The 24,542-nt window shown below is 39.4% G+C and overlaps 1 protein-coding gene across 1 annotated transcript; it reads right to left on the bottom strand.

Moving 5' to 3' along the window:
• Positions 1-91: 91 nt before the first annotated feature.
• On the bottom strand, positions 92-24,517 carry TEX11 (testis expressed 11). Its single transcript, XM_025165307.2, has 30 exons — positions 24,401-24,517; positions 23,173-23,230; positions 22,395-22,516; positions 19,236-19,320; positions 18,668-18,747; positions 17,774-17,854; positions 17,561-17,680; positions 17,223-17,303; positions 16,986-17,071; positions 15,901-15,958; positions 15,673-15,768; positions 14,682-14,763; positions 14,102-14,180; positions 13,354-13,505; positions 12,846-12,931; positions 11,986-12,126; positions 10,738-10,840; positions 9,027-9,145; positions 8,434-8,519; positions 7,981-8,028; positions 7,143-7,183; positions 6,873-6,959; positions 6,210-6,280; positions 4,425-4,541; positions 3,946-4,021; positions 2,452-2,601; positions 2,054-2,162; positions 1,543-1,663; positions 1,022-1,195; positions 92-601 (listed from the first exon to the last, which is right to left on the bottom strand). Exons 2-30 carry the CDS (start codon positions 23,204-23,206, stop codon positions 533-535), a joined length of 2,754 nt encoding a protein of 917 aa, XP_025021075.2. The 5' UTR covers positions 23,207-23,230; positions 24,401-24,517; the 3' UTR covers positions 92-532.
• Between the last annotated feature and the right edge of the window lie 25 nt (positions 24,518-24,542).

Below are 24,542 nucleotides of genomic sequence, written 5' to 3'. Positions count from 1 at the left end.
TTCCTTAGTTAAAGATACGTGCTGTGTGCAGTTGATTTTGCCTGTCCTGAATCTTCTGAGGAAAAACTAGATAAAATGTGGTATGCAGTTACTCAAAATGGATTCTCTTTATTGTTACTTGCAAACATTTAGAAGTAACTATCTGCATGCTTGAGAAACTGCCTTTATAGCTGTGTTAAGAGACATCAGAAACTAGGCATATGTGATACACTAGATAGGGAGTTGAATTGCAGGTCTGGGTTTAGATTCTTCCCCATCTATGGGACTGTTTGATCTCTTCGTGCCTATCCTGCTGGGATAAAATGGGTGAGTTGCCTGGGCAGACTGCATGGAGCTTCTAGAAAAAAAGCTGCAAAATATACAAGGGAAGAGAAATGTGTTTGTAAACAACTAGGACTCCTTTATTCAACTTCATGCTTCTGAAACATACTCCATGGAGTAGTGCTAGCGTTCCACTTGCCAACGATTGCTAGCAGTGAGCGCCTATAACGCCAGCACCGCGTAAGGCCGTTCGTTGTGGCCACGGTCGTGGTCACTCTTTGGAGTGGAGTGTCTCTGCTTTGTCCAGTTTATCCAGCACCTCACCGTAAACACCGATCATCTGTGGACAAAAGTCACCCCAAGTCATTTCGCCAATCAGCATGATGCGCTGGGCAGTGCTATGGAGCGCAGTCCTCCTATTAGCTTATGCAACCGAGAGAGTGTGGGGAAGCGACAGGCAAACAACCAAGGAGGGCATTCAGCACTATCTGCCGTGTCTGCAGTTCTTCAGACTCAACAACTGCTTAGGAGTGGGCTGCCACTGATCGGGAAAGGGTGCAAGCTGTTTTAGTTCCAGAGAGACGTATTTGGACCCCTGCGTGCTCTGAAAGAGTTTTTGGGATCAAATCCAAGGGACTGAAATCCCAACAAGTGGTTTCCTTCCCCAATGCAATGGCTCCTGGGCACGTGCTCCTTTATGACAGGCCATTCCAGAGGGTGCTCTGGAGCATGATTAACTCCTGTACTCGCCCGCACTCACCTGATTCTCGTAGCTGTTTTTCAGAGTTCCCAGGTATGCCAAGAACCGCATTCCTAGGCCGCACCATTGCTCTGCTTCCTTGTATTTGCAAGCACAGTACTGGTATATGCCTGTGTTCCAAGCTCTAGTCATAAGCCAGATTATCTCCACCTCTGGGTAACCGGTCTGTAACACCTGCTGACATTCAAATGAACACATCAGAGCTCTCAGTCCCAGCATAGTCGTAGTTCTAGTAGTGATATAACCAAGAGAGGAAAGGACTTGTATACGTCTGTATTTTGGTTTAATGCTGTTGGATATGTTAACACATGTAAAGAGAAATTGCCTATATTTTAACTGCCTAGACAGAAGTGTGGTCCACTTACACACACACACACAGGATGTTGTGCTCTGTCCACACAGGCCTGTTGTGTTAACATGAAAGGCCAGATGAATATTCTGCTCTATCAAAACGCACATCTGGCATACTTGCAGTAGTCCTGGGAAAGGGCTGGAACAGAAAGAAGCTGAATGATACTAACTGCGTTGTCCAAAATGGTTAAAGCATCTTCAAAATAGGCCCAGGCCTCCTCCAGCACACAAACATCTGCCTCAACCAGGCCCGATGGCAGAGAAAGGTGAACCAAGCTGTGTAGACATTTGCTGAGTAGTAAAATACAATGAAAGGGCAGCCTTTAGGCAAGCACACGCACAATACCTGCCTGCCTCCTTTGCAATGCATCCAAACCTCATAGCAAGCAACCTCGTGCTACGTCAGCCTGGCTCTTGGTAACCATCACCGGGACATTCTTACCCATTCCCTCATCTCAAGCCAGCGGAGCTTCTTCAATTGGCTTTTCAGAAAGAAGCAAATGAGTGAGGAAGAAATACCTAGAGACTTTTTTCTTGAGAGGAAATAAGATGGTGTCTAATCTGCCTTTCATTAAGAATTTTACTGTAACGGCCATCCTCTTCCTAAAACCTCCCACTGCATATGCAGCCAGGATGAACTCTCCTTATTGCACCCATCTGCTTCTCAGGGCAACTACTTACCTATAGGTGATTGTATCAATAGATTCACATTTCCTGAGGATAGTCAAGATCATCTTGAGAGCCCTCTTACACATGGAGGGATAGTGAGCTGGTGATTCCATGGCCAATGCTTGAGAGAGAAGTCATGGAAAAAAGAGACACTTTTAAAACCATTGTCCACATGCTGTTTTACAATACTATGGGACTGCTGCTCAAATGGAAAAAGGCTGAGAGCATAACAGCTTCAATGGCAGGGGGTGGGTATACCGGAAATTTCAACTGCCTCCATAACGCTCTTTTTCAATGTCTACTTTCAGCATGGCAGGTTGCTTCATTGCCTCAGACTCGGGGAGGCAACATTTGACGCGACTCGCTGTGAAATGCAAGGTTCCCATCGGAGGAGCAGGCTTGGCTCTTACATGCAATAGTTTCCAGAGTCTTGATCTCCACTTGTGGAAGCGCCAGTGCTTGGTCTAACAGGCCGGACACTGCAGGGGTATTTAGCTTGGCGCTGGCTTCAAATTCATAGAGCAGTAATATTGTCTCTGTTGGATCTTTGGGGAAATCACCTATTGAGCAAAAAGCGAGTCCCATTTTAGTTGATCTAGGACATCAGCTAATGATGTTACCAGGGTGAGCAAAATGATCCCCAGTCCTGTACCGTGGAGGGTACACAGATGGGAGACTGGCATTTGTGAGTCTATGAAGTAATGATAGATATTGGGCAACACCTATCTGGTTTTCACTAAAAGATAAGGGGAATGTATGAGGTGAGGGCTGATGTTTACAAACATATCTAAACTTTGAAAGCACATGGAGATAGTTCTGATAGAAAATGTTTCTTGTTAAGGATAGAAAATGTATCTTATTTGTGTTAGCTAGAAGACTTGCAAAGATTCCTTGCCTTCTCCATTTAGAGCCTGTTTTTCCATGATGCTAACCCATGGTCAGCCCCGGGTTCACAGACCGCGTGGAACCATAAACTAATCACACAGGCTGGGTTTACCCAATTGGCTAGGTTGTAAAGTGACTGGCTGCCTTCATAGAATTAATGGTATTAAACACCACTGGAGTTACCCTAATCTCATCTTTCTGCAGCAAGTACCTTTCTACCTCATTTCCGTTGCTTCGCTAAGCTTAAGAGGAGATTGCAGCTTCAGCCTGGCTTCTCAGTTTACACTGAAGTTTGGGGCCCAGAGAGCCCCACAGTCTGCACTGAAAAAGCTACAGCCTTGCTTGAAAGTGTTCAAGTGACTCTCAAGTGAAACAGGCTTGTACTCCTGACAGATTTCAGCCTCAGGGACAATTCTCAAACCGAATGTTTCAAACGTAAGGTATGTTTTTCCCAGATCCTCTTCTCATTGTCTTTCTCAGGGTCATACAGTCTCATCTGTCCTTCCACCACCACTAGCCTTTCTCCATATAGTTAACAGTTGTGTAAAACCAATTCAACAGAGCCAGTCTGGTGTAGTGGCTAAGGCACCAGGCTAGAAACCAGGAGTCTGTGAGTTCTAGTCCCGCCTTAGGCACGAAGCCAGCTGGGAGACCCTGGGCCAGTCCCTCTCTCTCAGCCCTAGGAAGCAAGCAATGACAAACCACTTCTGAAAAACCTTGCCAAGAAAACTGCAGGGACAGTCCAGGCAGTCACCAGGAGTCAAAAACTGACTCGAAGGCACACACACACAAAACAGTAGAATTTATTTCTGAGCAAATATACACAGATTCAGGGTGTCAATCCAAAAGTTCCATCAACACTCATTCTAACTTACTCCTTTTCATCAGTCATTCTCCCAAGCCTCGGACATTTTGTGCATCCCAAGCAAACAGCATTCTATTGCCATCACTAAGGCAAAAAGGTCTCACAATTCTTACTTTGAAGTTAGTAGCATCTGGCCATAGAAATTCTAGCTCACCTGTCTGCTTCAAGACTTTCCAGATCACTCTGCATGACTGGATGTATTCGAGGGCCTGAGTCAGCAGTTCAGCCTGCTTTGGAAGCCAACATAAATTTCAGATAAACTGTACCGTAAGAGCATTACAATATTTGTTGGGGTGGTCGGGGAGAATGCATCTCCTTATTTTTTGCATATATAATTTAAGCTTATCTATGGATAATCAATGCCTAGATATTTTTTTTTAATGAAAATGCCGCTGCAAGATTCTCCAAATAAGCACAAAAGGGTAGAACGAATACAGATTTACAATATAAAATGTGGAGTGCTGGAAAAATGGCCTGGGTATCAAATATCATTCTCATTTCCAAAGACAAGCAGGCAGATGTCATCTCATCATGACATCTCATCAAAAATGAAATTAGGCCTTCCCTGAACTTCCACGAGGGACTAGTCTTAAAACACAAAAGTATAACATGTTCCTTCCATCCCAATCCTACCTTATCGGCAGGCAACAAATTGCTTCGGCTTATGTCCAGATCAGCAGCCGCAGCCATGAGTAAGCATGTTCTCTGAGCCAGCAGGACAGCTTTATCAAGAGGACAAAATTGGGAGAACTGCAGCAAGAAATATCAGTGGAACCATAATTATTTTCTCCCATCATTACAGCAGATCAGAGTTCTCAAAATGTGGGTCAGGATTCATCAGAGGAGATCATAAGCAACTTAAAGAGTCGCAATTTTTAAAAAATATAATCACGCTTGCTCAGGCAAAGTAGGGACACTCTCAAAACTCATTTCCAGCTTTGCTCATCATTTTGCAGCACAAACCTGCAGCAGCTAGCTGCAGTACTGCAACTTTGAGAAGTAGTGTGATATATAAACTAAAATGTATTTATTAGAAGTAAGCAGTTTATGTTTCTTGCCCAGCCATAATCATAATTAAATCACTACTTTAATTCATGGTGAGGAGGTCATGCAAATTTGTTTCTCATTTTGTGAGTCATGGTACCACAAAGTTTGAGAACCCTGAAGTAGGATAAAATTATCCATAATACAGCATATTTTTCTGTAAAAGCCACATTTTCCCCTTCTTTCTTTGAGAATCCAGTTTTACTCCTTGTCTTCCCTTCTTCTCCTAACCTGCAAAGCCATGGTTAATTTTCCTATCTATTCGAACTAGGTTTCTCTGGAAGGCCATCTGAACAAAATAAATGGGAACTCTTGATGCAAAGCATTTTAGAGGCACACCTGCAGCATCTTAGATATTCTTTGCAGCATTCGTATTTTAAAAGCTTGAAAGCACTCAATGGAAATTCACAGCCAAACACTGCTCAGGTTCTGAGAAAAGTAATTCCAACTGGTACTTGTTTACATGGGCACAAAGCAAGCGTGTTCAAATGTAATATAAATTTCAGTCAGGAAGAGGTTTCCCCCCTCAGCTATATGCAGTAAGTGCACTTCTGCTAAAATACGGACAGAGGTTTTTTTGTTAAAGCAGCTCTGTAAAATATAACTAGTCATACTCAATACTCTCCACAGGTAGCAGCATAATTTCAAAACATTCTCTGAAAAAGTTAAAGCAAAACTTCTTGGAAGGACCTCACAGAGTAAAGTAGGTAGGGAAACACTTTTCACTGGAAAACTCTTATTCTGGATTCATTTTTGAAGCAGGATTTCTGGGTCAGATTCTGATTTTTGAGACATTGATTAAATTCACTATAATGATACATGATACCAATAAAATGCTCCAGGTTTGCAAGAAGAGATATGGGGTGCAAATCAAGGCTACAATTTGCTAGGAACCCAGAAGTCCCTCTAAACTGATAAGCCCAGCTTCAGTCTGAATGTTTGGAATGGTGCAGTGAAAGCTATTCTCTGCAGCATGCCTGGAATTTATCTGAATAGATCCTAGTCCAGTACTTTTGGCAACACATGTAGAATATCAGCTATTCATTTATTTTTATTTTTTTAAATTTCTGGCTGGTTTGCCAGGTAGTTGGGCGACTACAAAAAATACTGCCTTCTCCACACATCTAGTAGAGATTAAGATACTCCTTCACATTTTAACTGAGCCCACTCAGGTGATTTACCCAAAGTTTCTTGACTCAAATAGGTTGTTGCTGGCTGGCTGCTAATTAGCTGGCCAGTGAAGATACATGGCTTGAATATTCAGGTAAGTCTCAAAAGTAATGGAGCAGGGTTCCTTTCAAAGGGAGCTGTGCACAAAGAACCCACATTTGGGACTGCACAGACATCAAGGAGAATTTAGGTGAAAGCACATACCTTGAATGATATTATAAAGAAATCTCTCATCACTTTTAAGCAGCCCTCACATTGGACGGCCAAGTTCCAAGCTCATAAAGCAAATAAAATAGAAAGTCAGATTTAACAGCATCACCAACAGCAATTATGACTCTGCTTAACACAAAGCCTTTTGTCTTCTGATAGGCTTAAACAATCACTGATAATTTTATCAGTGTGAAATTATATTCTGTACAGAGATTCCTATTATTATGGAAGAATACACATGCTTTTAAAATTCCTTTTTCCATAAAGTTACACTTTGTAGCACCCCCTCCTTAGAATGTACATGGGACAAAATAGTCACATTAATAAGTTGCCTTGAACAATGGATTAACAAAACCGCAAGCATTTACACCTGAAAAGTGCAAGAGAACCCAATTCCTTGCACGCAAGTTAAAATGAGTCAGACTGTTCCTCCTTGCTTTTGATTCGTTACCTGATTCGTTATCTGTGCATAAATGCAGAAAGGAGTGAGATATCATTATTCTGCTGCACAGGAAAGGACAGAGTGCATGCATAACTGATACAAGGCCACACTGCCAAAGCATTTCCATTTTATACTTTTTGTTTTAGAACCCTTGGTGAAGATGCAAGGTGATTCTGGACGGAAATGTTTTTCTCAGATTCCGTATCACTGCCTACCTATCTTCCTGAACCACTGAGCTTCATTGATGCTGATTTCCAGCATCTCTTTTTCGTCTTTGTGCAGCTCATCAAGTCTCTGGTGAGCTGGAAGAGACTATATAATGTTAGGAACAGACACGCATTTATAAACATTGTACATTCTTACTGGGACTTTATAAACTAGTTAAACGTCTGTCACAGTACTGAACAGACAACGCTTTCCACTTCGGCTATTACTCTGCACTTAGTAGATGAACACGATTTGTAACAAACTAGCTAGTTTTATACCTGCTGTCAAGTATGATAGAAGGGTCTCCATATCTTTAATCCTAAAATAGAAAAGGTGGGAGTTATTTAACATCTCTAAATGATATTAAAGGGAGAAAAAATATCTTCCCCTGAGGAAGCAGCAGTTAAAATAGTCAATAATAATAAATTGATATTCTATGAGAAAATAGTACAGTGATACCTCTACTTACGAATGCCCCTACTTACGAAATTTTTGAGATACGACCAGCTCCGGCCCCAAAAATTTACCTCTACTTATGAACTCCGCCTCTACTTATGAACCGGATCCGCGGCCATTTTCCCTGCTGCCACGCGATTGCGGCTTCCTGTGGGCGAGATCGCGGTAGCAAGGAGACGTTCAGTGAGGCTTGTGTGTTTTGTGGCGTTTGGAAGGTTTTTGAGGTTTAAAAATAAAATGCATATGTTTCAGAACTGTTTAGCCGTATTTACATTGAACCTTATGGGGAAATTTGCCTCGTGGTGCGACCAAATTCGGAGGGCGGAACGGATTAACCGTATTTACATTGAACCTTATGGGAAAATTTACCTTGACTTGAGACCAACTCGAGTTGCAACCAGAGTCATGGAATGGATTAAGTTCGTAACTAGAGGTACCACTGTAATATGATTATACAAAGGAAGAACTGACACTAACAATAGGGGGTCAGCCAACCTGTGGAAAAAATCTAAATCTAGTTTCAGTACAATGTTGGTGAAAGTTCAAGATACGCCTGTTAAATATTTATACCTTTCCAGTCAATTCAAGTGGCTATTTAACTTTTCTCACTAACACCTTATCAAAAACTGAATATCAATAATTGTTAGGAGTGCAACTCACTTCTCCTCTTCAGATTTCACTTTTGACAATACAAGTCGAATCAAACATCTGCAACAAAAACAGGTTATACCAAATGATGTTTAGCGGCCATGTAGCTTAAAACATCCACCTTCCTTCAAGACGTTTCCTCTTTATTTTTATCATTCTTTTGGCAACTGTAGAGGCTGGGTGCTCCTTCACTGTATCACTCCAGCACAAAAAGTCCTCATCCAGTGTGGAACAAAGGTGGCAAACCTTTTAATAATAATTTGGTATAATTGAAACCAAATTCAGGGGAACTAATGTAAGAGATATATTTTTAAAAATTGAATCTGAAACAAGAAGTTTTCAAGTAATGCAAATCCTCCCTGCATATACAATGAGGGTATCTTAAGGAAATTTGAACCAGGACCGAAGTCTTCACATTTTGACAGCAAATTATGAAACAAATTGCATTTTATACATGTCACTCACTTTATAGCTGTAAGTGCTTGCTGGCAATCCTGCAAATGCTGAGATAAATACCCCAAGGCTTTAATAGCCATAACCTGTTGATCATTCTGAAGGGAAAATACTTTAATTAGCAATACAAATATGAAGAAAATATAGCCTTAATATGATCTTATGTTATACCTGAACATAATGAATGTCATATTTTACACACAGTTCAAACGCGGTCAGGCTGAAAAACCCCAATTCCTACATTTGGAGAATCTTAAAGTGTAAAACACGGAGCTAATGCTGATGTGAAACACTTTTTGTTCTATCAGAGAGAATAGGATCAAATGAGGACTATAGAATCATTCCTCAACTCTATTCTCTTTCACTGATTTTCTCCCTCCAGGGTGATCACTGTAAATATCCAATTGAGGATATGGTATCCAAATTTTGCTTATTTTCCTCTTTTTACCTCACTCCCATCCCTTCCTTTGTTTTTGTTTTTTTTTGTAAATTTCCAGCCTCCTGGAGAACATGGCTTTGCTTTTACTGACTTTATGTAAACTTTTCATTTAAAAAGGAAAGACAAGTTATAGAGATCCCACCAGGCATGAGGATCCAATTTGTACCTCCAAAGCAAATTGAGCTGCTAAGCTCAGAAGGTTGGTAATCATAGATCCTTCTAGTAGCAGTTTGCCTTCAGTGAACTCTGCTGCTGATTTCTCCATTGCTACAAACGCATTCAAAGCTAAAAGACAGACAAGAAACATTAATAACAGCCTTGTCCTGCTCATTTAAAAATGGATTTGTTCCTTCAAACCTAGCGCTGATTGTCCTAACATTGGTAGATGTCTTGCTCTTGGAAGAGAAACCTGGTACTCTTTTAATGCAGCTAGTATCTATGCTGCTATCTACTGACTGTCTAGATTTTTGCAGCCCACATCAGATAGCCTATGACTTTGTAAAGTTCTTGATTAATCTCTTCAAAGGCCAAGATGTCATTGTGTTTGGAATCTCAGCTACGTGTGTAATTTTGATCTTATGCTGTTCTTTCATTTTCTAGATAGGTAGCTATAGTAGTCTTTGGTAAGGAAAATAAAGTACTGTTGTACCTTAAAGATAAATATATTTGTCAGATCTTACAGCGCTACAAGACTTCTTGTTGTTCTTGCACTGTGAGCTGGTTGTTGCTAGTAACATCATTTCCTGTGTTAATGATACATACAATCTGTGTATTTCATTCTATTTGTCATATAAAAAATTGCTTTGGTTATGAACATGGGTAGAAATGGGTGTTTAGCTAGCAACCCTGTGGCACAGCATGGGTCACTCTCTACCTCTTCACCAAGTTCAGATATAGTTCAGGAACTTGCATTTTTTGCCAGAACAAAAACAAAAGGCACTACTTTTTGACTCAAACTCTATTGCTAATTACTCTTTTGGCTTGAACCCGCAATTGTATTCAATTAAATTACATATTTGAGGAAAGATCTATGCTGAAATAACATCAAGTAAAATATATTACTTTGCTTTTCATGGTTGCAAACTTTAAACAAGGGAGATTGCAGAAAAATCACATTCTGAAATCTGTCTCTCTGAATATATTTATTTTTCCCATGCTATGTATTTTTTTCTATTTATAGTGTCATTTATTCCCTTTATCATTTTAATAGTTTCGTAATCCGTTCAGATAACCCTATTATCTGGTGGATGAGAAATACAATAAATAAAAACTATATAGTCAAATACATTATTCAGATAGGGCATATTAACACTCATGCTGATGCCAATACCAAAACAGTTGAAGGTTTTAATTTATGCTCAAGTAATTCATTTAAAACCTAAAAATATACTATCCTGATTCCAAATATATGACCAAATAACAGTGGTGTAACTAAAAATCACTACTATTTTGCACAACCTGATGATAGTTATTAGCATCTTTATGATGACATTAATAACAACAGTCAAGCAAGAGGGATTACCAAAGTGACAATGTGCTACCAAGATGCATTTCTAGTCTACATAGAGAAAACAAAATGCCCTAAATTCGAGATGTGTCCCTGACAGTCAAAACATTCTAAATCTGGAACTTTTATTTGTTCCGCTGATGTCTTCTGTATAATTTGCCATATCCTCTTAAAAACATAATCTGATTCTATGTAGAGAATAATGTCAGCTGAGAATACCACTGAAAAGAACCATTTTGTGAAGAGAGAGGCTTGTCTGATAATACAGAGGACAAAGGTGGGACAGGCAGACATTAGATTCTCTAGCTCACTGCCCTTAAACAGATGGATTATACATTCACTGGCACAGTAAAGTCACAAGGGCATTTACCTTTGAGGGTATTTTTCTCTAAGACTGCTATTTTATACACATAGAACTGAGTGAAGATGCTGTTTGGGTCATATCTTTCTGCCTCCTTTACTGCCTCCTTAGCCTTTAGGTAAAGAGATTTACCTGGGTTAGTGACAATAATAGCCGGAAGAATGAAGTAGGATTTGGTCCATGCATGTAAGCCTAAAAGGATCCTTTGAATGTTATGGGATTTATTTGCGGGGTGACTGAGTACACATAGCATTATTGAGATATAATTAGTTCATATTATATACCACATTTCTGCAATAAAAGCAATATATAAGTAAAATTAATAAAATACATTAAAAAAAAACAAACCAAAATGAAGCAACAGAACAATTCTTGCACTGTCAGACTGATACATTCACACAAGAGATTTTCATTTTCATTTTTAAAGTCTTTAAGTTCACTATGTAGCAATAAAAACATAAATACATTCTCTGGTGGCAAGATGAGATGAGGGTCCCAACAAAAAGGACTACTTTGCTGCCACAGTGATGCTGGCAAAGGAGCTGTGTTGATGTAGGAAATTAATGTCAGAAGCTTTCAAAGAGAAGAGTTGGCAAAGGTGGCCACTGTCCCCTAGTTCTTCCTAAAACAGCTAAGGGCCATGCAAGCATCCTTGTTTCCTAAGGAGCCTGAAGTGAGGTACAGATTGGTGCCATCATAGGTGAGTACCGCAAGTGATGCCAGAGAGGTTTCCTGAGATAAATGAGGCAAGACTAGCTATTACATATTCCAGAATAGGCAGTTCCTTCAGGATGGGACCTGTTGTATAACCTCTGTGTCTTCTGCAGCAGACGACAAGCTCAAGAATATATTTCAGGAGAAACCCCACTTTAGATGAATTAATATTAACACCCTAGCAACCCCAGCAAGAAGCAGATGGTTTGATACATGCTGGTAGATTCTCTCCTCATTGTGACGGTAACTGGCTTCCATTGTAAGTGGTGACAAAGACAAAGCATATAAACCTAGTGACAATCCTTATCTATAAGGGAGGGGCATCGTTCTCTTGGGCTTGGTGTAACTCAGGCCTTCAGTATTAAGTAGAAATATTAAGTAGAAACAAACCAAAACTCTCCCATCAAAATGAAACAGTCCCTGATCCCCCTAAAGCCCCACCTTGGTAAACTGGAATAGAAGCAATTGTCAAATATTCCTTCTCTATTCAGGGAGAAAGTTAAAGAGGGTCCTCTGGGGAAGGAGGAATACACTGAAGAATACCTTATCAGGCTCTTTCAAGTGAAGATAGCAAGCAGCCATATTCCTGTACAGCTTTGCCAGGTTCTGGTGGTCTGTCTGCCCAGAGGCATAAAAGCTGAGAGAGTAGTTGTACCACTGAAGGGCTTCAGGATAGCTCTTTAACTAGAAAATAATAACTGGGTCTTAATCAGAGGGTTATATGTGTTCCAAGCATGTGCCTATTAAAAGGCAGGGAGGCAGGTTCCTTTCCCAGACCAGGAGAGAAATCCTCAGAGCTTCTCATTTATATTAATTAAAATTAGTTATTAGTTTAATCACACACACCAGTGTCAATTCAAAGCAAGGGACAGAGAGATGAGCCAGATATTTTCACCATATTAGCCACTTCCATATTATCTTTAGGAGTTCGGAGCACATTAAATGACAGGTAGTGAAGACTGTGTATTTATAACACTATTATTAATCTGAAATTGGGGTTCCCAGATTGCAACTTTAAGGTATTTCCTACGTACTTTGAGAAGGATATGCTGCATTCAGTTTACAGAATGACAATCCATTTCGAAGCTCTAAAATTTATGTAAAAAAACACTGACAGCACTTTAATAATATTATTACATGGCCCTGGTAGTATAAGAATTAAAAAAAAAAAAACTCTAAGGAATTGGGCTGCTTTTGTTTTTATTCTGGTATCATCTCTTCTTGCCATTTAGTAAAATCAGACAATACCTACTTGTTTTAAAGTTCAAATTCTTAAAAAAGTTGGCAACAGCATGTCAGTTTTCAAAAACTGTGCAGTAGATACGATGAATATTTGCCTTAATCTTTGAGGTATGAACCCTGACTTTGTTATAAGAGGTAGTAAACAGTGCAAGAGGACAAACCTCATAATTCTTGGCTGCTCTGTCCCACAGAACAAGGTGTAAGCGGTTCAGTATTTCGGGAGGCAGTTGCTTTCCTATGTTGTGTGCTAAGAAGATAAATGTCAACATTTCACTAATTCTACAAGTCTGAGGAATCATAACTATTTCTAACTGTATGTGAGCAAAATCAGACGCCAGATCATCTATGACACCTATCAATACTAAGCAAGATTTGACACAAAGCCTCAAAATACTGCTACTAAAATTTCCAGTCACACATTTCAAAACTGGACTCTTGGAATCATGGTTAAAACCTGAAGCTAGTTTCTCCATTGTTATGTTCATTGAAGCAAACATTTTAAAGATAATCTTAAATTAACGAGACATAAAGATGTGCAGTTTTATTTAGCATGAAGCTGTAATTGCTGGATTTCTTAGCAGAAAATTTCAAACAAAACAGATGTTTTCACCTCTTGCAAATTTCTTCCAAGAGTCTATCTAGAAGTATAATTAAAAGCTGGACACAGACCTGCTATGGCATCTTCAATCATTCCCTTGGCAAGTGGCTCCTTCATTCTCTGTAACAGGAGTTCGATATGAAAGAGAATGACTCTGCCAATATCTGGGGATCTTTCAAACAGCTGAGCTACTGACTTCAGGAAGTCAAATCCAATGGCCTCCCTGAATATACATGAAAATAGGCTGGGCATTTTGACACCAAGGAAAGCTGAGAAAATTCATATATTTAATTCTCAATAACAGAGAAACCTGATATCCTGTCTTCACGATGCTGTTTTTCCGAACAGTCATTAAACAGATTTTCACATCAAAAGCTTGCTAGAGCACTGTGACAGGAATCAAACTGTAGGCCCATGTATAGTGCATACTGCTGCAATCATGCTAATTGTAGGCCTTTGGCTGAAAAGTTTGCTTACCCAAATATGTCTCTTCAAAATGATGTGAGCATCCAAATTAAGAATTATTAACTGTCCCTTTGTTTCATTCATTCCCACCTAGCCAATGCACCTGTACCTATTGTATATATCCTGCTACTTCATAACTCTGACACTACTCTCTGTCAATTCCCCTCCCTTCCTTTATTGCAACTCTTTCAAGATAATGGAATCATAGTTATGGAAACAAGTTGGAGAAAAATGGAGTTAGTTGAAAAACATAAAGAAGATACACTAAGGTAGACATCCTTGATATTCCATAGATATCCTTATGGTTGACACAGTTGCATCACTGACTCCAAGAGGACCCTGAGATCTTTATACCTCTCATGTTCAAGAAGCAACTTTACAGTGTCCAGACATATCTCCAGAGAAACCTCATGGTGCAGAAGTTCAGTAACAGCTGGAAAGCAGCAACAGCAAAGTTAGTATATCACTAAAAGTATGCGCGTATTGGGGGGAGGGGGAGAGATAAAGTGCAAGTACTTTGTCTTATACAAGAATGACTACATAATCAATTGTCCAAAATTTTTCAGGTTCCAAAGATTAGACAAAGAGTCCTGATGAAAAGAGAGATGAAGGTCATTGACAGACTGGAGTAGTTTACACTGATATGCAGTATGAAAATGAATATACACAATAATCTTTGCTTGTAGAAAGAAGGAAAGGAAGAATTCACTGGAGCGAATGTGGGCTCTAGTTGTAAAACTCTTAGTGGCCCTTGCATCAGTTTAAAGTTCAGAACCAAAGAAGTAAATAAGCACAATTTAAACCTGTACCATTTAAAATGAAGCTGCTACTGCTACCAGACTGAGAAAAAGTCCAGCCTACCTCTTTCACTGTTACAACTCATTTTCTTTAGAATGGTGATGTTGTTGATCTTACTCTGAACCAAGAATAATACCTTTTCTAATGTCTTCATCTGATGCATCGCCTTTCAGGAGAATTTTAATTTTTAAGTAAAAACCAGCTGGATGTAAATTCTCCTGTAAATCAAGACATCAAGATATTATTTGACAGCCAAACTATTTTTATCAGATTCAGAGTATTTTTAACTAGCTGCTGTCAGAGCACAGTCTATTCATAACTCTGAAAGAATGTCAAAACTTTTCATGAGTATTCTCCATAATATATCTTCTAGAATAATCTTAAGCATCCTTAGCAACAATCTATCTGCTGTTGCCAGATTACCAGTTCATAACTATTGCTCTTATTTATTAGATTTATATCCCAGTTTTCTTTTAGAAGCTCAGGATGGTGAACCCAGTACTCTTTCCATTTTCCCCAAGATAACAATCCTGTTTGATAGATTGGCTTGAGAAATCATGTGGTCCAAAGTCACCAGTGAACTTCCATGGTGGAGGATGGACTTGAACCACACTAGTTAACCACTACATGGCACTTAAGCTTCCATCTGAGAGTCTCAAAAATCTCAATTTACCTCAGAAGCCTCACATATAAAGAAATTAAAATGTTATCTTCATAAATCCCAGAAACCTCAAACTGTTATTCTCATTTAAAGAGGTGAAAGATTATTCCATTTTCTCTTTTCTACATCATTCTTTAATTACAAAAAGCTATTAGGACCAACAAACATAACTCTGACCCTAACTTTATCAGATGCATAGAGATGAAGTGAGATTTGTATATATACTATGGATACATAAATACTACACTATTGCATACTATTCATACTATGCATCTGATGAAGGGAACTGCAGCTACAAAAGCTTATGCCTCTTAATAAAATTTGTTGGAAAAGGTGCTACAGATTCCTTCTGATTTTTTTGCCACCTTAGACTGACAGCTCTCCTCCTACAATATCATCTTGAGAACCATTCTACTGATTGCAAAACTCTTAACAAGAATTAGTTTAGCCCAGAAATCAGCCTCACCTCATTAGCCAAGATGATAACCTGGAGAGCTTTGTCTTGATATTGTTTGTAGTCCCACTCCAAATACACAGTAGCTAATAATCGCAGCACTTTAGCCTATAAATAAAACTAAATGAATATTTAAACTCAAAAGGCTGAGAATTGGAAAGGGATAATAAAGGTCATGTATTACTAGTTCTCACACTGAATGACAAGAGTATTCTCCACTGGATTACCATAATTTCTCACCTGCATTTCTTTATTAATTGAAGAGTTTTTGTGCATCTTTCCAACTTCATAGCTAAGGCTGTTTAATAAAAGAATCAGAACAGATTAACTGACTATTCATGTTGGAGGGAAAAATTAATAAGAAAAATCCTGCCCTAAAGATGCATTCACAAAGGAGACCCACACTGCGTAAAAATAAACATGCCAAATGTCCTGAAACAGTATTGATTTTGCAATGTGATTATTTGACACACTGCACCTTAAACAGTTAAGAAATTATACTGCAGCTCTTCCACTGTAAAGCTATGAAAGAAACAGAATACAGAGTAGGTGAAGCTTCTTCCTCCATGGGCAAGGTTATAGAGGCCTTCAGGCATCTCTCTACTAAACTGTCCTACCCGGTGGATCAGTTGCCAATCAGTCATTCACAATCATTTGAATAAACAATCGAAGGTTCCGTGCATTAATATATGAGCGCATATGCAGATACTCCAGCTTGACTTGAAACAGAAGGCTGGGACGTTTAAATGAGAGCTAATGTACTGCAGTAATGCTCACAAAGCAGTCTTCTCTTTCAAAAACCCAGCACAGAACAGATTTTTGGCAAATAAGCAGTCTAATTTGTTGCTTAAAATCCAGCATGCATGCATCATACAGGTATTTTGGGAGAATGTGCAATAGTTTTCTCCTTTTAATCCAGAAATAAATCATCTGTACAAACCCTGTTTAAATGGCACCTTATTATAAGTAAATAAATGTAATAAGTAAACCATCTGCAGATTTACATAACTGAATAGTGATGATTGCTTTATTTAAGAAAAAGAAAACTGGAGTTAAGGGGAATTCTGAAAGAAGCAGCAGCCAGTGTTGCTACTTTTTTGGCATCAAACCACCTGAGCCCTTCAAATGCACTTATAAAAAATACCTTAACCTCGACTAGTCCATCTGCGGCTAGAAGAAACTCTAAATCACTAGACAGAATCAGATCACTCATTCTGATAAATGCTTTTTTTGGACCTCAGTGACTACACATAGGGCAGAATTGGACATTTTATTTATTGCTTATCAAAATATTACCTAAGCCAAAAATGATAGAGTGAGATTACCTGAGCCAAAAGGAGCTCTGCTCATATCTCTTGAGTTCATATGTTTCTATGCCAAAGTTATAGCATAGGAGAGAAAGGTAACAAGCCTGCAATTAAATAAGAGTAAGGCATACCATAGTTTTGTAACTGCTGTTTTAAAAAAGCTAGGAATTAATGAAGAGAGCTGATTTTTTCATAGTTCTGAAGCATCAGGGAAGTGGAACAGAATAAAAAAGCATTTTAGAACTAATCTCTGACCTCTTTTGGCAGCCTTATCAGGATGTTTTTACACCGCTGCACACACACGACCGCTTTTTGAAAATCTGCTAGAGCAACTGCCTGAGAAAGCAACAGGATATGCTAATGAACTGCTTGGATGACACACAGGTTTCTTTTAAACTGATGTTTAAAAATTCTAATACAATTTTGCAGTAGAAGAGTGCTCACAAAATGAGTATATCAGGTTTAGTAGCAACATGGGAAGCAGCAAGCCAATGAACTATAGCAACTGCATTACTGAACAATAGCAGTATGGATAAAATCCACTTATTGCCATTATGCTGTTACACTGAATGGAAAACGATTTTCAAACATACAGATTCAGCCTGATAAGACAGAACTTTGAATACATCCTTCTCTAGGGCAGCTTTGTGCCTATCAGCCTCAGCCTCACTGCGGCAGTTCTTGTTTAGCTGGCCATAGAGTTTCTCTAGGTCCTGTAAAATAAAGCACATAATATGCTTAAAATACATACAACTATCCATTATGTCACCTACTAAACTTACATACCTTAGAAACCATCAACTTACATTCAGGGCAATTTCAAGGAACGTATTTGCAAGATCAGGTTTTCCAACATCTACCCAACCTTTTCCTGTCTTCATTACCATCTAGATCATAAAACACACATACAACTAGATATATTTCACATAATCTTTCAGGGATTTTTATAATGTGGTTGATTCAGACATAATAATCAATTATTTATTAAGGTAAGAATATACATCATGCTAGCATATTTCTGCATCACTTCTATCATGGTTTGTTTAAATCCCAGTTAAATTCCAGTTTTGCCAGAAACAGGAAACTGTTGTTTAAGTTCTGCTTCCTAACTAGGAAAATAGATCTTGTTTTTGAATTTGATTAATAAGCCAAAAATATATTACAGTTTTCCAGGTCAGACGTAATCAGAAACTGTAATTTACCAATCCATGACAGAAGTTGAAGCTACCCAAGAAGAGTATTGAGACTGCATAGAGACAATATTAATTTACAATGTCTTATTTTTTTAATTAATCCTGTTAATAAAATAGGCACTGTTACACCAAAAGGGACAATATTCTGACATATCACTTAATCTAAAATTGTAAAACATACACTTTTAACTATCCTTGAATGTCAATATTCAAAAATGTATTTTTCAATATGCTTCATATTTTGTTACATACATATTATTATTAAAATATCTACACCTTTTTAAATGTAGCTCATTGGATACTTCCCTTCTCATACTAACTTAGAGAAACCTTATTTTTATATGCAAGAAGCCAAATCTACCATTAATTTCTCTTGGACACAGAACAAAAATTTGAAACGTGTTAGAAAAAAAATATTATTCTAACTTTCCTGAACCTTATCTACTTTTTAGTGTTTTCAGAAACAAAGACAAACACAAATAATATTTGGACACAAACTATGATTACCAAAATTTGCCTTCGCATCATTTCCTCATTTGGATCACTTACTTCACAAAACATCATCAGTTTGCAGGCAACATGGCGTACTATAGAAATATGCAAAGACATTAATTTTTTACCTTTCAATTCTCAGCAAAAATATAGAGGTTAAGAAAACAAATAGTTGTGATATGGAGTAGATGAAAAATACGTATAAACAGTATGGAGGGCACCACGTTTGTGAGTGATATATGCTGTGCTCAGTTCATCATTTCCATTTGTTCCAATTCAGTCCACCCCAGCATCATATTCAGATGAAAACACAATAAATCCTAATGTCAATCTGAGGGTCCCTACCCCGACTCCCTTCAGTGCTGACATCAGAAACAAAATATTTTTTATATTGCAAAGGCTATGATTTAATGAGGCAAGGAAAGCTAGAAAACATCTGTGTACCATCTACAGATTTGCAAAAAGGTAAGGATATTCATGAGAGGTTATACATTTATATAAGAAGCTAACCAGAAAACATTTTACTCATTTTAGTAAACCAAAACATTCGTGCTATGGTTTATGGCTAAGAACTCAAACTGACATTTAACTCTTTGCATATCAGTGATACCAGGGGCTATTTTTCTTGCCACAGTCCAATTCCATAAATTAACTGCACTGTCTTCAACCTGTGGAAAAAGAACAAGGATAAAAATTGAAATCTCTTTAAAATTCACAGAAACCATTTAAATATGTATTTTAAAAAAAGCTATACAGTGATTATTTAACTTCGTCATAGGGTATTTGGAACCCCAGGAAAATGTAGAAAAGAGGAACTGGAGCTAGTAGGTATCGCTTTACTACAGAGACAAAATAGTAGAGGTGGACAGAAGGTGGTCTGGCCGGTGCTGGTAGATCTCTGGATAATCTGAGATAAGTCAGCAAATACAGTGGGGCAAAAAAGTATTTAGTCAGCCACCAATTGTGCAAGTTCTCCCACTTAAAAAGATGAGAGAGGCCTGTAATTTTCATCATAGGTATACCTCAACCATGAGAGACAAAATGGGGGGAAAATCCAGAAAATCACATTGTCTGATTTTTAAAGAATTTATTTGCAAATCATGGTGGAAAATAAGTATTTGGTCACCTACAAACAAGCAAGATGTCTGGCTCTCACAGACCTGTAACTACTTCTTTAAGAGGCTCCTCTGTCCACCACTCGTTACCTGTAGTAATGGCACCTGTTTGACCTTGTTATCAGTATAAAAGACACCTGTCCACAACCTCAAACAGTCACACTCCAAACTCCACTATGGGCAAGACCAAAGGGCTGTTGAAGGACCCCAGAAACAAAATTGTAGACCTGCACCAGGCTGGGAAGACTGAATCTGCAATAGGCAAGCAGCTTGGTGTGAAGAAATCAACTGTGGGAGCAATAATTAGAAAATGGAAGACATACAAGACCACTGATAATCTCCCTTGATCTGGGGCTCCATGCAAGATATCACCCCGTGGGGTCAAAATGATCACAAGAACGGTGAGCAAAAATCCCAGAACCACACGGGGGGACCTAGTGAATGACCTGCAGAGAGCTGGGACCAAAGTAACAAAGGCTACCATCAGTAACACACTATGCTGCCAGGGACTCAAATCCTGCAGTGCCAGATGTGTCCCCCTGCTTAAGCCAGTACATGTCTGGGCCCATCTGAAGTTTGCTAGAGAGCATTTGGATGATCCAGAAGAGGATTGGGAGAATGTCAGATGAAACCAAAGGAGAACGTTTTGGTCTCAACTCGTCGTGTTTGGAGGAGAGAGAATGCTGAGTTGCATCCAAAGAACAACATATCTACTGTGAAGCATGGGGGTGGAAACATCATGCTTTGGGGCTGTTTTTCTGCAAAGGGACCAGGACGACTGATCCTTGTAAAGGAAAGAATGAATGGGGCCATGTATCGTGAGATTTTGAGTGAACACCTCCTTCCATCAGCAAGGGCATTGAAGATGAAACGTGGCTGGGTCTTTCAGCATGACAATGATCCCAAACACACCGCCCGGGCAACGAAGGAGTGGCTTCGTAAGAAGCATTTCAAGGTCCTGGAGTGGCCTATCCAGTCTCCAGATCTCAACCCCATGGAAAAACTTTGGAGGGAGTTGAAAGTCCGTGTTGCCCAGCGACAGCCCCAAAACATCACTGCTCTAGAGGAGATCTGCATGGAGGAATGGGCCAAAATACCAGCAACAGTGTGTGAAAACCTTGTGAAGAGTTACAGAAAACGTTTGACCTCTGTCATTGCCAACAAAGGATATATAACAAAGTATTGAGATGAACTTTTGATATTGACCAAATACTTATTTTCCACCATGATTTGCAAATAAATTCTTTAAAAATCAGACAATGTGATTTTCTGGATTTTTCCCCCCATTTTGTCTCTCATAGTTGAGGTATACCTATGATGAAAATTACAGGCCTCTCTCATCTTTTTAAGTGGGAGAACTTGCACAATTGGTGGCTGACTAAATACCTTTTTTGCCCCACTGTATCATTTAATGATAGCAATTGTACCTTCTCTCTTCACTCTTTGCTAAATTATTCTACTGCAGTGAGGATGGTTTGGGCTAATGAGGAATTGATTTTTGTGCAGGACTATGACTTTGGCCCATTTTTGATGATAAAAACAAGTTCCTGGACTCGACATTCTTTAATTTTCTGGTTGGTTGATCCAAAGACTCTAGTAAGATAATAACAGTAACATAGATCCAGCAAGCAGGAAGTTGCCTACCCTCAGAGTATAGATTCCCTCTAAATGTGGTATGGTACATTAACAGGAAAGAGCAAACTGTACAGTCTCCCTCTAGAGTACCACTGTTGATTATCACTACTGCTTTGCTTTATTACAATTGGTCATCAGACCTTTCAATCAGAACTAAGGACAAGAATGTCTCACAGATCTTGTTTGATGTTTTAAAACTTGTCTGTCCCTAGTTTTGATTGAAAGGTCTGTTGACGATTTTAATAAAGCAAAGCACTACTTTCATGTAGGAAGGTACAATATATCAAGGTGATTCTCTTCAGCCATTAGTATTATATGCATTCTCCTCTCAAACATACCACCCAGTATTGATTTAGAGGGAGCTAATGACTGGAATAATTATTAAAGCTCATGAAAACAAAGACTAACAACCTATTAACACATATATTTTTGTAGATCACAATCTGCTTTATGTCATCAAAACTACAGCTGGGGGCTGCTGCCATCTATGATCAGATGGATGGCAAGTAGGAATTTTTTTTTTTAATTGAGTACTTCCTTTGGAAGCCTTGTTTAGCTTCAAATTTTGCATATGTTCAACAGTGACCAGGATTTTTATTTATGCAGAACTTTTACATCTTTTGATTGCATAGATAGATTTTCTCCATGATCTTACATCTTTTAGATCTGTTCTAATTCTGCAAATGGTCTTCTCATTTAAAAGTCAGTCTGAAAATTAGGGTTCTAATTCCCTACCCTGTTGTAAATAGAGAATAACTTTAGAATAAGTTGTTAGGTATGGAATTACTTCTGAAAAAAACATGTAGGAATCTGAGGTCAGTTATTGGCTGTAGAACAGCTTGGGAGACATGTGGAAGAACAGAATATTAAGCATTATCTAACACATCGAAAATATTATGGAGAAAGTGACATTTTTAATCAGATTTTTTGATGGCCCATTTCCCTAAATTCTCAACCTAAGTTGCCTTTAATGATCCTCGCTGTCTCTCTACCTGGGTTTTCTGACTCTCTTTCCAGCTTTCTTTATTCATATTTTCTATCCTGCAGAACAACTTCTCAATAACCTCTGAAATATCAAATAATGTCTCTTGGTTCATCAGTTCTTGAATTAACTCTGAAAGAAATAATAACATTATTCGAATAAAGTGGAGGCAGCAAACTGTTTTCAAGTCAGACAAGTTACATTTTCTCCCTTTTGCTCCAGTAGGTAAATAAAATGCCAGAGCCCAAGAATGTCTCCTGATGGGGCCTAAACAAATAAAAGAGCCTCTCTTTAGGATCAGCATCAGGGATCAACTTGGTCTTCATTGCTGTTGCTGCAAAGACAGCAGAGTGCAGCTTCCTTCCCTGCTTAGGAGGAGCTGCCTGGACAGGACTTAGTCAAGAGTGATGGGAGGGCAAGGATGGAGGCCATCCTATCCAAGCCTCATCAAGCCCAGCCATGATCCTGAGGCTGATGATCCCATCTCCTCAAGCAGTCAGGCGCCTGCTAGATATGTTGGCCTTCTCCTGTATTTCCCAGCAGCCCTGGGAAAGGCTGCAAGAGGCTTTCCTTCTTAAGGAAAATAACCCTAACAACAATCCTAACACACTCCCTGCGAAGGATGCTAGGTGGGGTAATGGTGACAGAGTCAAACTGTCAGGAAGAATCCAGAGCATAATGAGAAATCTCTTTAAAACACCAGTTTTGAAAGAACCTGCACAAGGAAGAGAAAAAGAATAAATATTCCCCCAAAATTTAAACAGTTCATTATGCAAAAGTTGAGATACCTCTTATTTCCAGACTGGCTCTTTCCCCTTCCATTTCTGCAATGTAGAAGAACAGGCCCTTGAAAAAAAAGAAGCTTTTTAATGATCTTAGTTGTTCTAGTTGATATCCCAATCCATCGTCCTCCCCACAATCATTTCTCCCATTCTGAGCACCCTCCAGCCTTTGCTGGGCTGACAGAGCCACAACGAGGACCGGCTTGCTGTTGCCTCAGCGAAGGCTCCTTGGGGATGCTTAAAGGTGCCCATGTGGCCAGTGAAGAAGGAAGTGCCACATCCATTTATTGCCCTTTCTCAGCCCCTTCCAGGCCAGCCAAACAGTATTTTACTTGTCCATTATTAATTCCAGCCATCGTGGGACCTTCTCACAGCCTACTTTGCAAATCTGTCTTGGGCAAGCCTTATGCTGCACTGTCTTTCTGGAGGGACCCAGAAGGCCCCTGATCACATACAGAAGGCCTCTATCTTCCTACTGAAGTGCCCCAACCTTAATTTTAACCTCCAATGGCCAAGCGGCTGTTAGGTGACCTGAAGGGAAAAAGAAGAAATAAACTAAAATAATCATTAAAGTCCAGGTAAGAGTGCTTCTGAGCATGTACTTTCAAAGGAAAAGTTCACCAGCAAACCTTTCCTTTGGGAACCAGCTATATATCATATTTGCTGAGGCCTCATTATAAAAAATGGAATGAGTCTCATAACCTTTTTATATCAGAAGAGGCCTGGAATCATCTTTTCTGACTAGCCAATTTGATGAAAAAGTATAAGCTTTTGTGAGCTGCAGATTAATCCATACAGACAAAGGGCTTGTGAAAGTTTACACCTTTTAATCAAATTTCTCCTCCTGTTTCGCCTCTCTAGACTAGTGTTTTTCAATCTTGGCAACTTTAAGAGGGGTGGACCAACTCCCAGAATTCCCCAGCCAACAAGGCTGGCTGGGGCACTCTGGGAGTTGGTCCACCCCTCTTAAAGTTGCCACGTTGAGAAACACTGCCCTAGACTAACACGGCTCTCCTCCTCCAATGTCTCTAAAGGCTTTACGTCACTTTCCCCTGTCCCCGTCGGGGCGTGTTTCCGCCATTGCGCCTCGTTAGGCTAAAAAGAGCTGTTTAAAATATAGTGCTGTTTCTCTCGAAAGGAAAAACCCCGACTGAAGGAAACGGACACGCGACCCACGAAGGTGAGAAAATGGCCGCCCAGTTTTCCCGCCCGAACTTCGCCCCACCTTCCTCACCGCCTCCCGCGCAAAGCACGCCGGGAATTGCACCGCGGCCGGCGAGGCCGAGGCCTGCCAGGCGCGAGGCCCGCCGCCCAGACCACAAACCCCGGCAACCCTAGCGGCGAAGCTGCTCGTGACGCGCGCCAGGGCGCCCAAT

Source organism: Python bivittatus, unplaced genomic scaffold (assembly GCF_059951505.1).
Source record: "Python bivittatus isolate LINGU-HERP-01145 unplaced genomic scaffold, Pbiv_v1 ctg000670_np1212, whole genome shotgun sequence".
Lineage (NCBI taxonomy): Eukaryota > Metazoa > Chordata > Lepidosauria > Squamata > Pythonidae > Python > Python bivittatus.
Note: the sequence above shows the minus strand (reverse complement) of the source record. Positions and strands in the feature narration are given on the sequence as shown.

Bases quoted from the DNA above. Each gene is read 5' to 3' on its own strand.
- TEX11 (XM_025165307.2), bottom strand. From the start codon at position 23,206: ATGGAAGGGGAAAGAGCCAGTCTGGAAATAAGAG. The intron at 22,517-23,172 runs GTATCTCAACTT...TATTTCTTTCAG, and splicing joins AGCCAGTCTGGAAATAAGAG to AGTTAATTCAAGAACTGATG. The intron at 10,841-11,985 runs GTATTCTTCAGT...CTTTACCTAAAG, and splicing joins ACTTGAAAGAGCCTGATAAG to GCTAAGGAGGCAGTAAAGGA.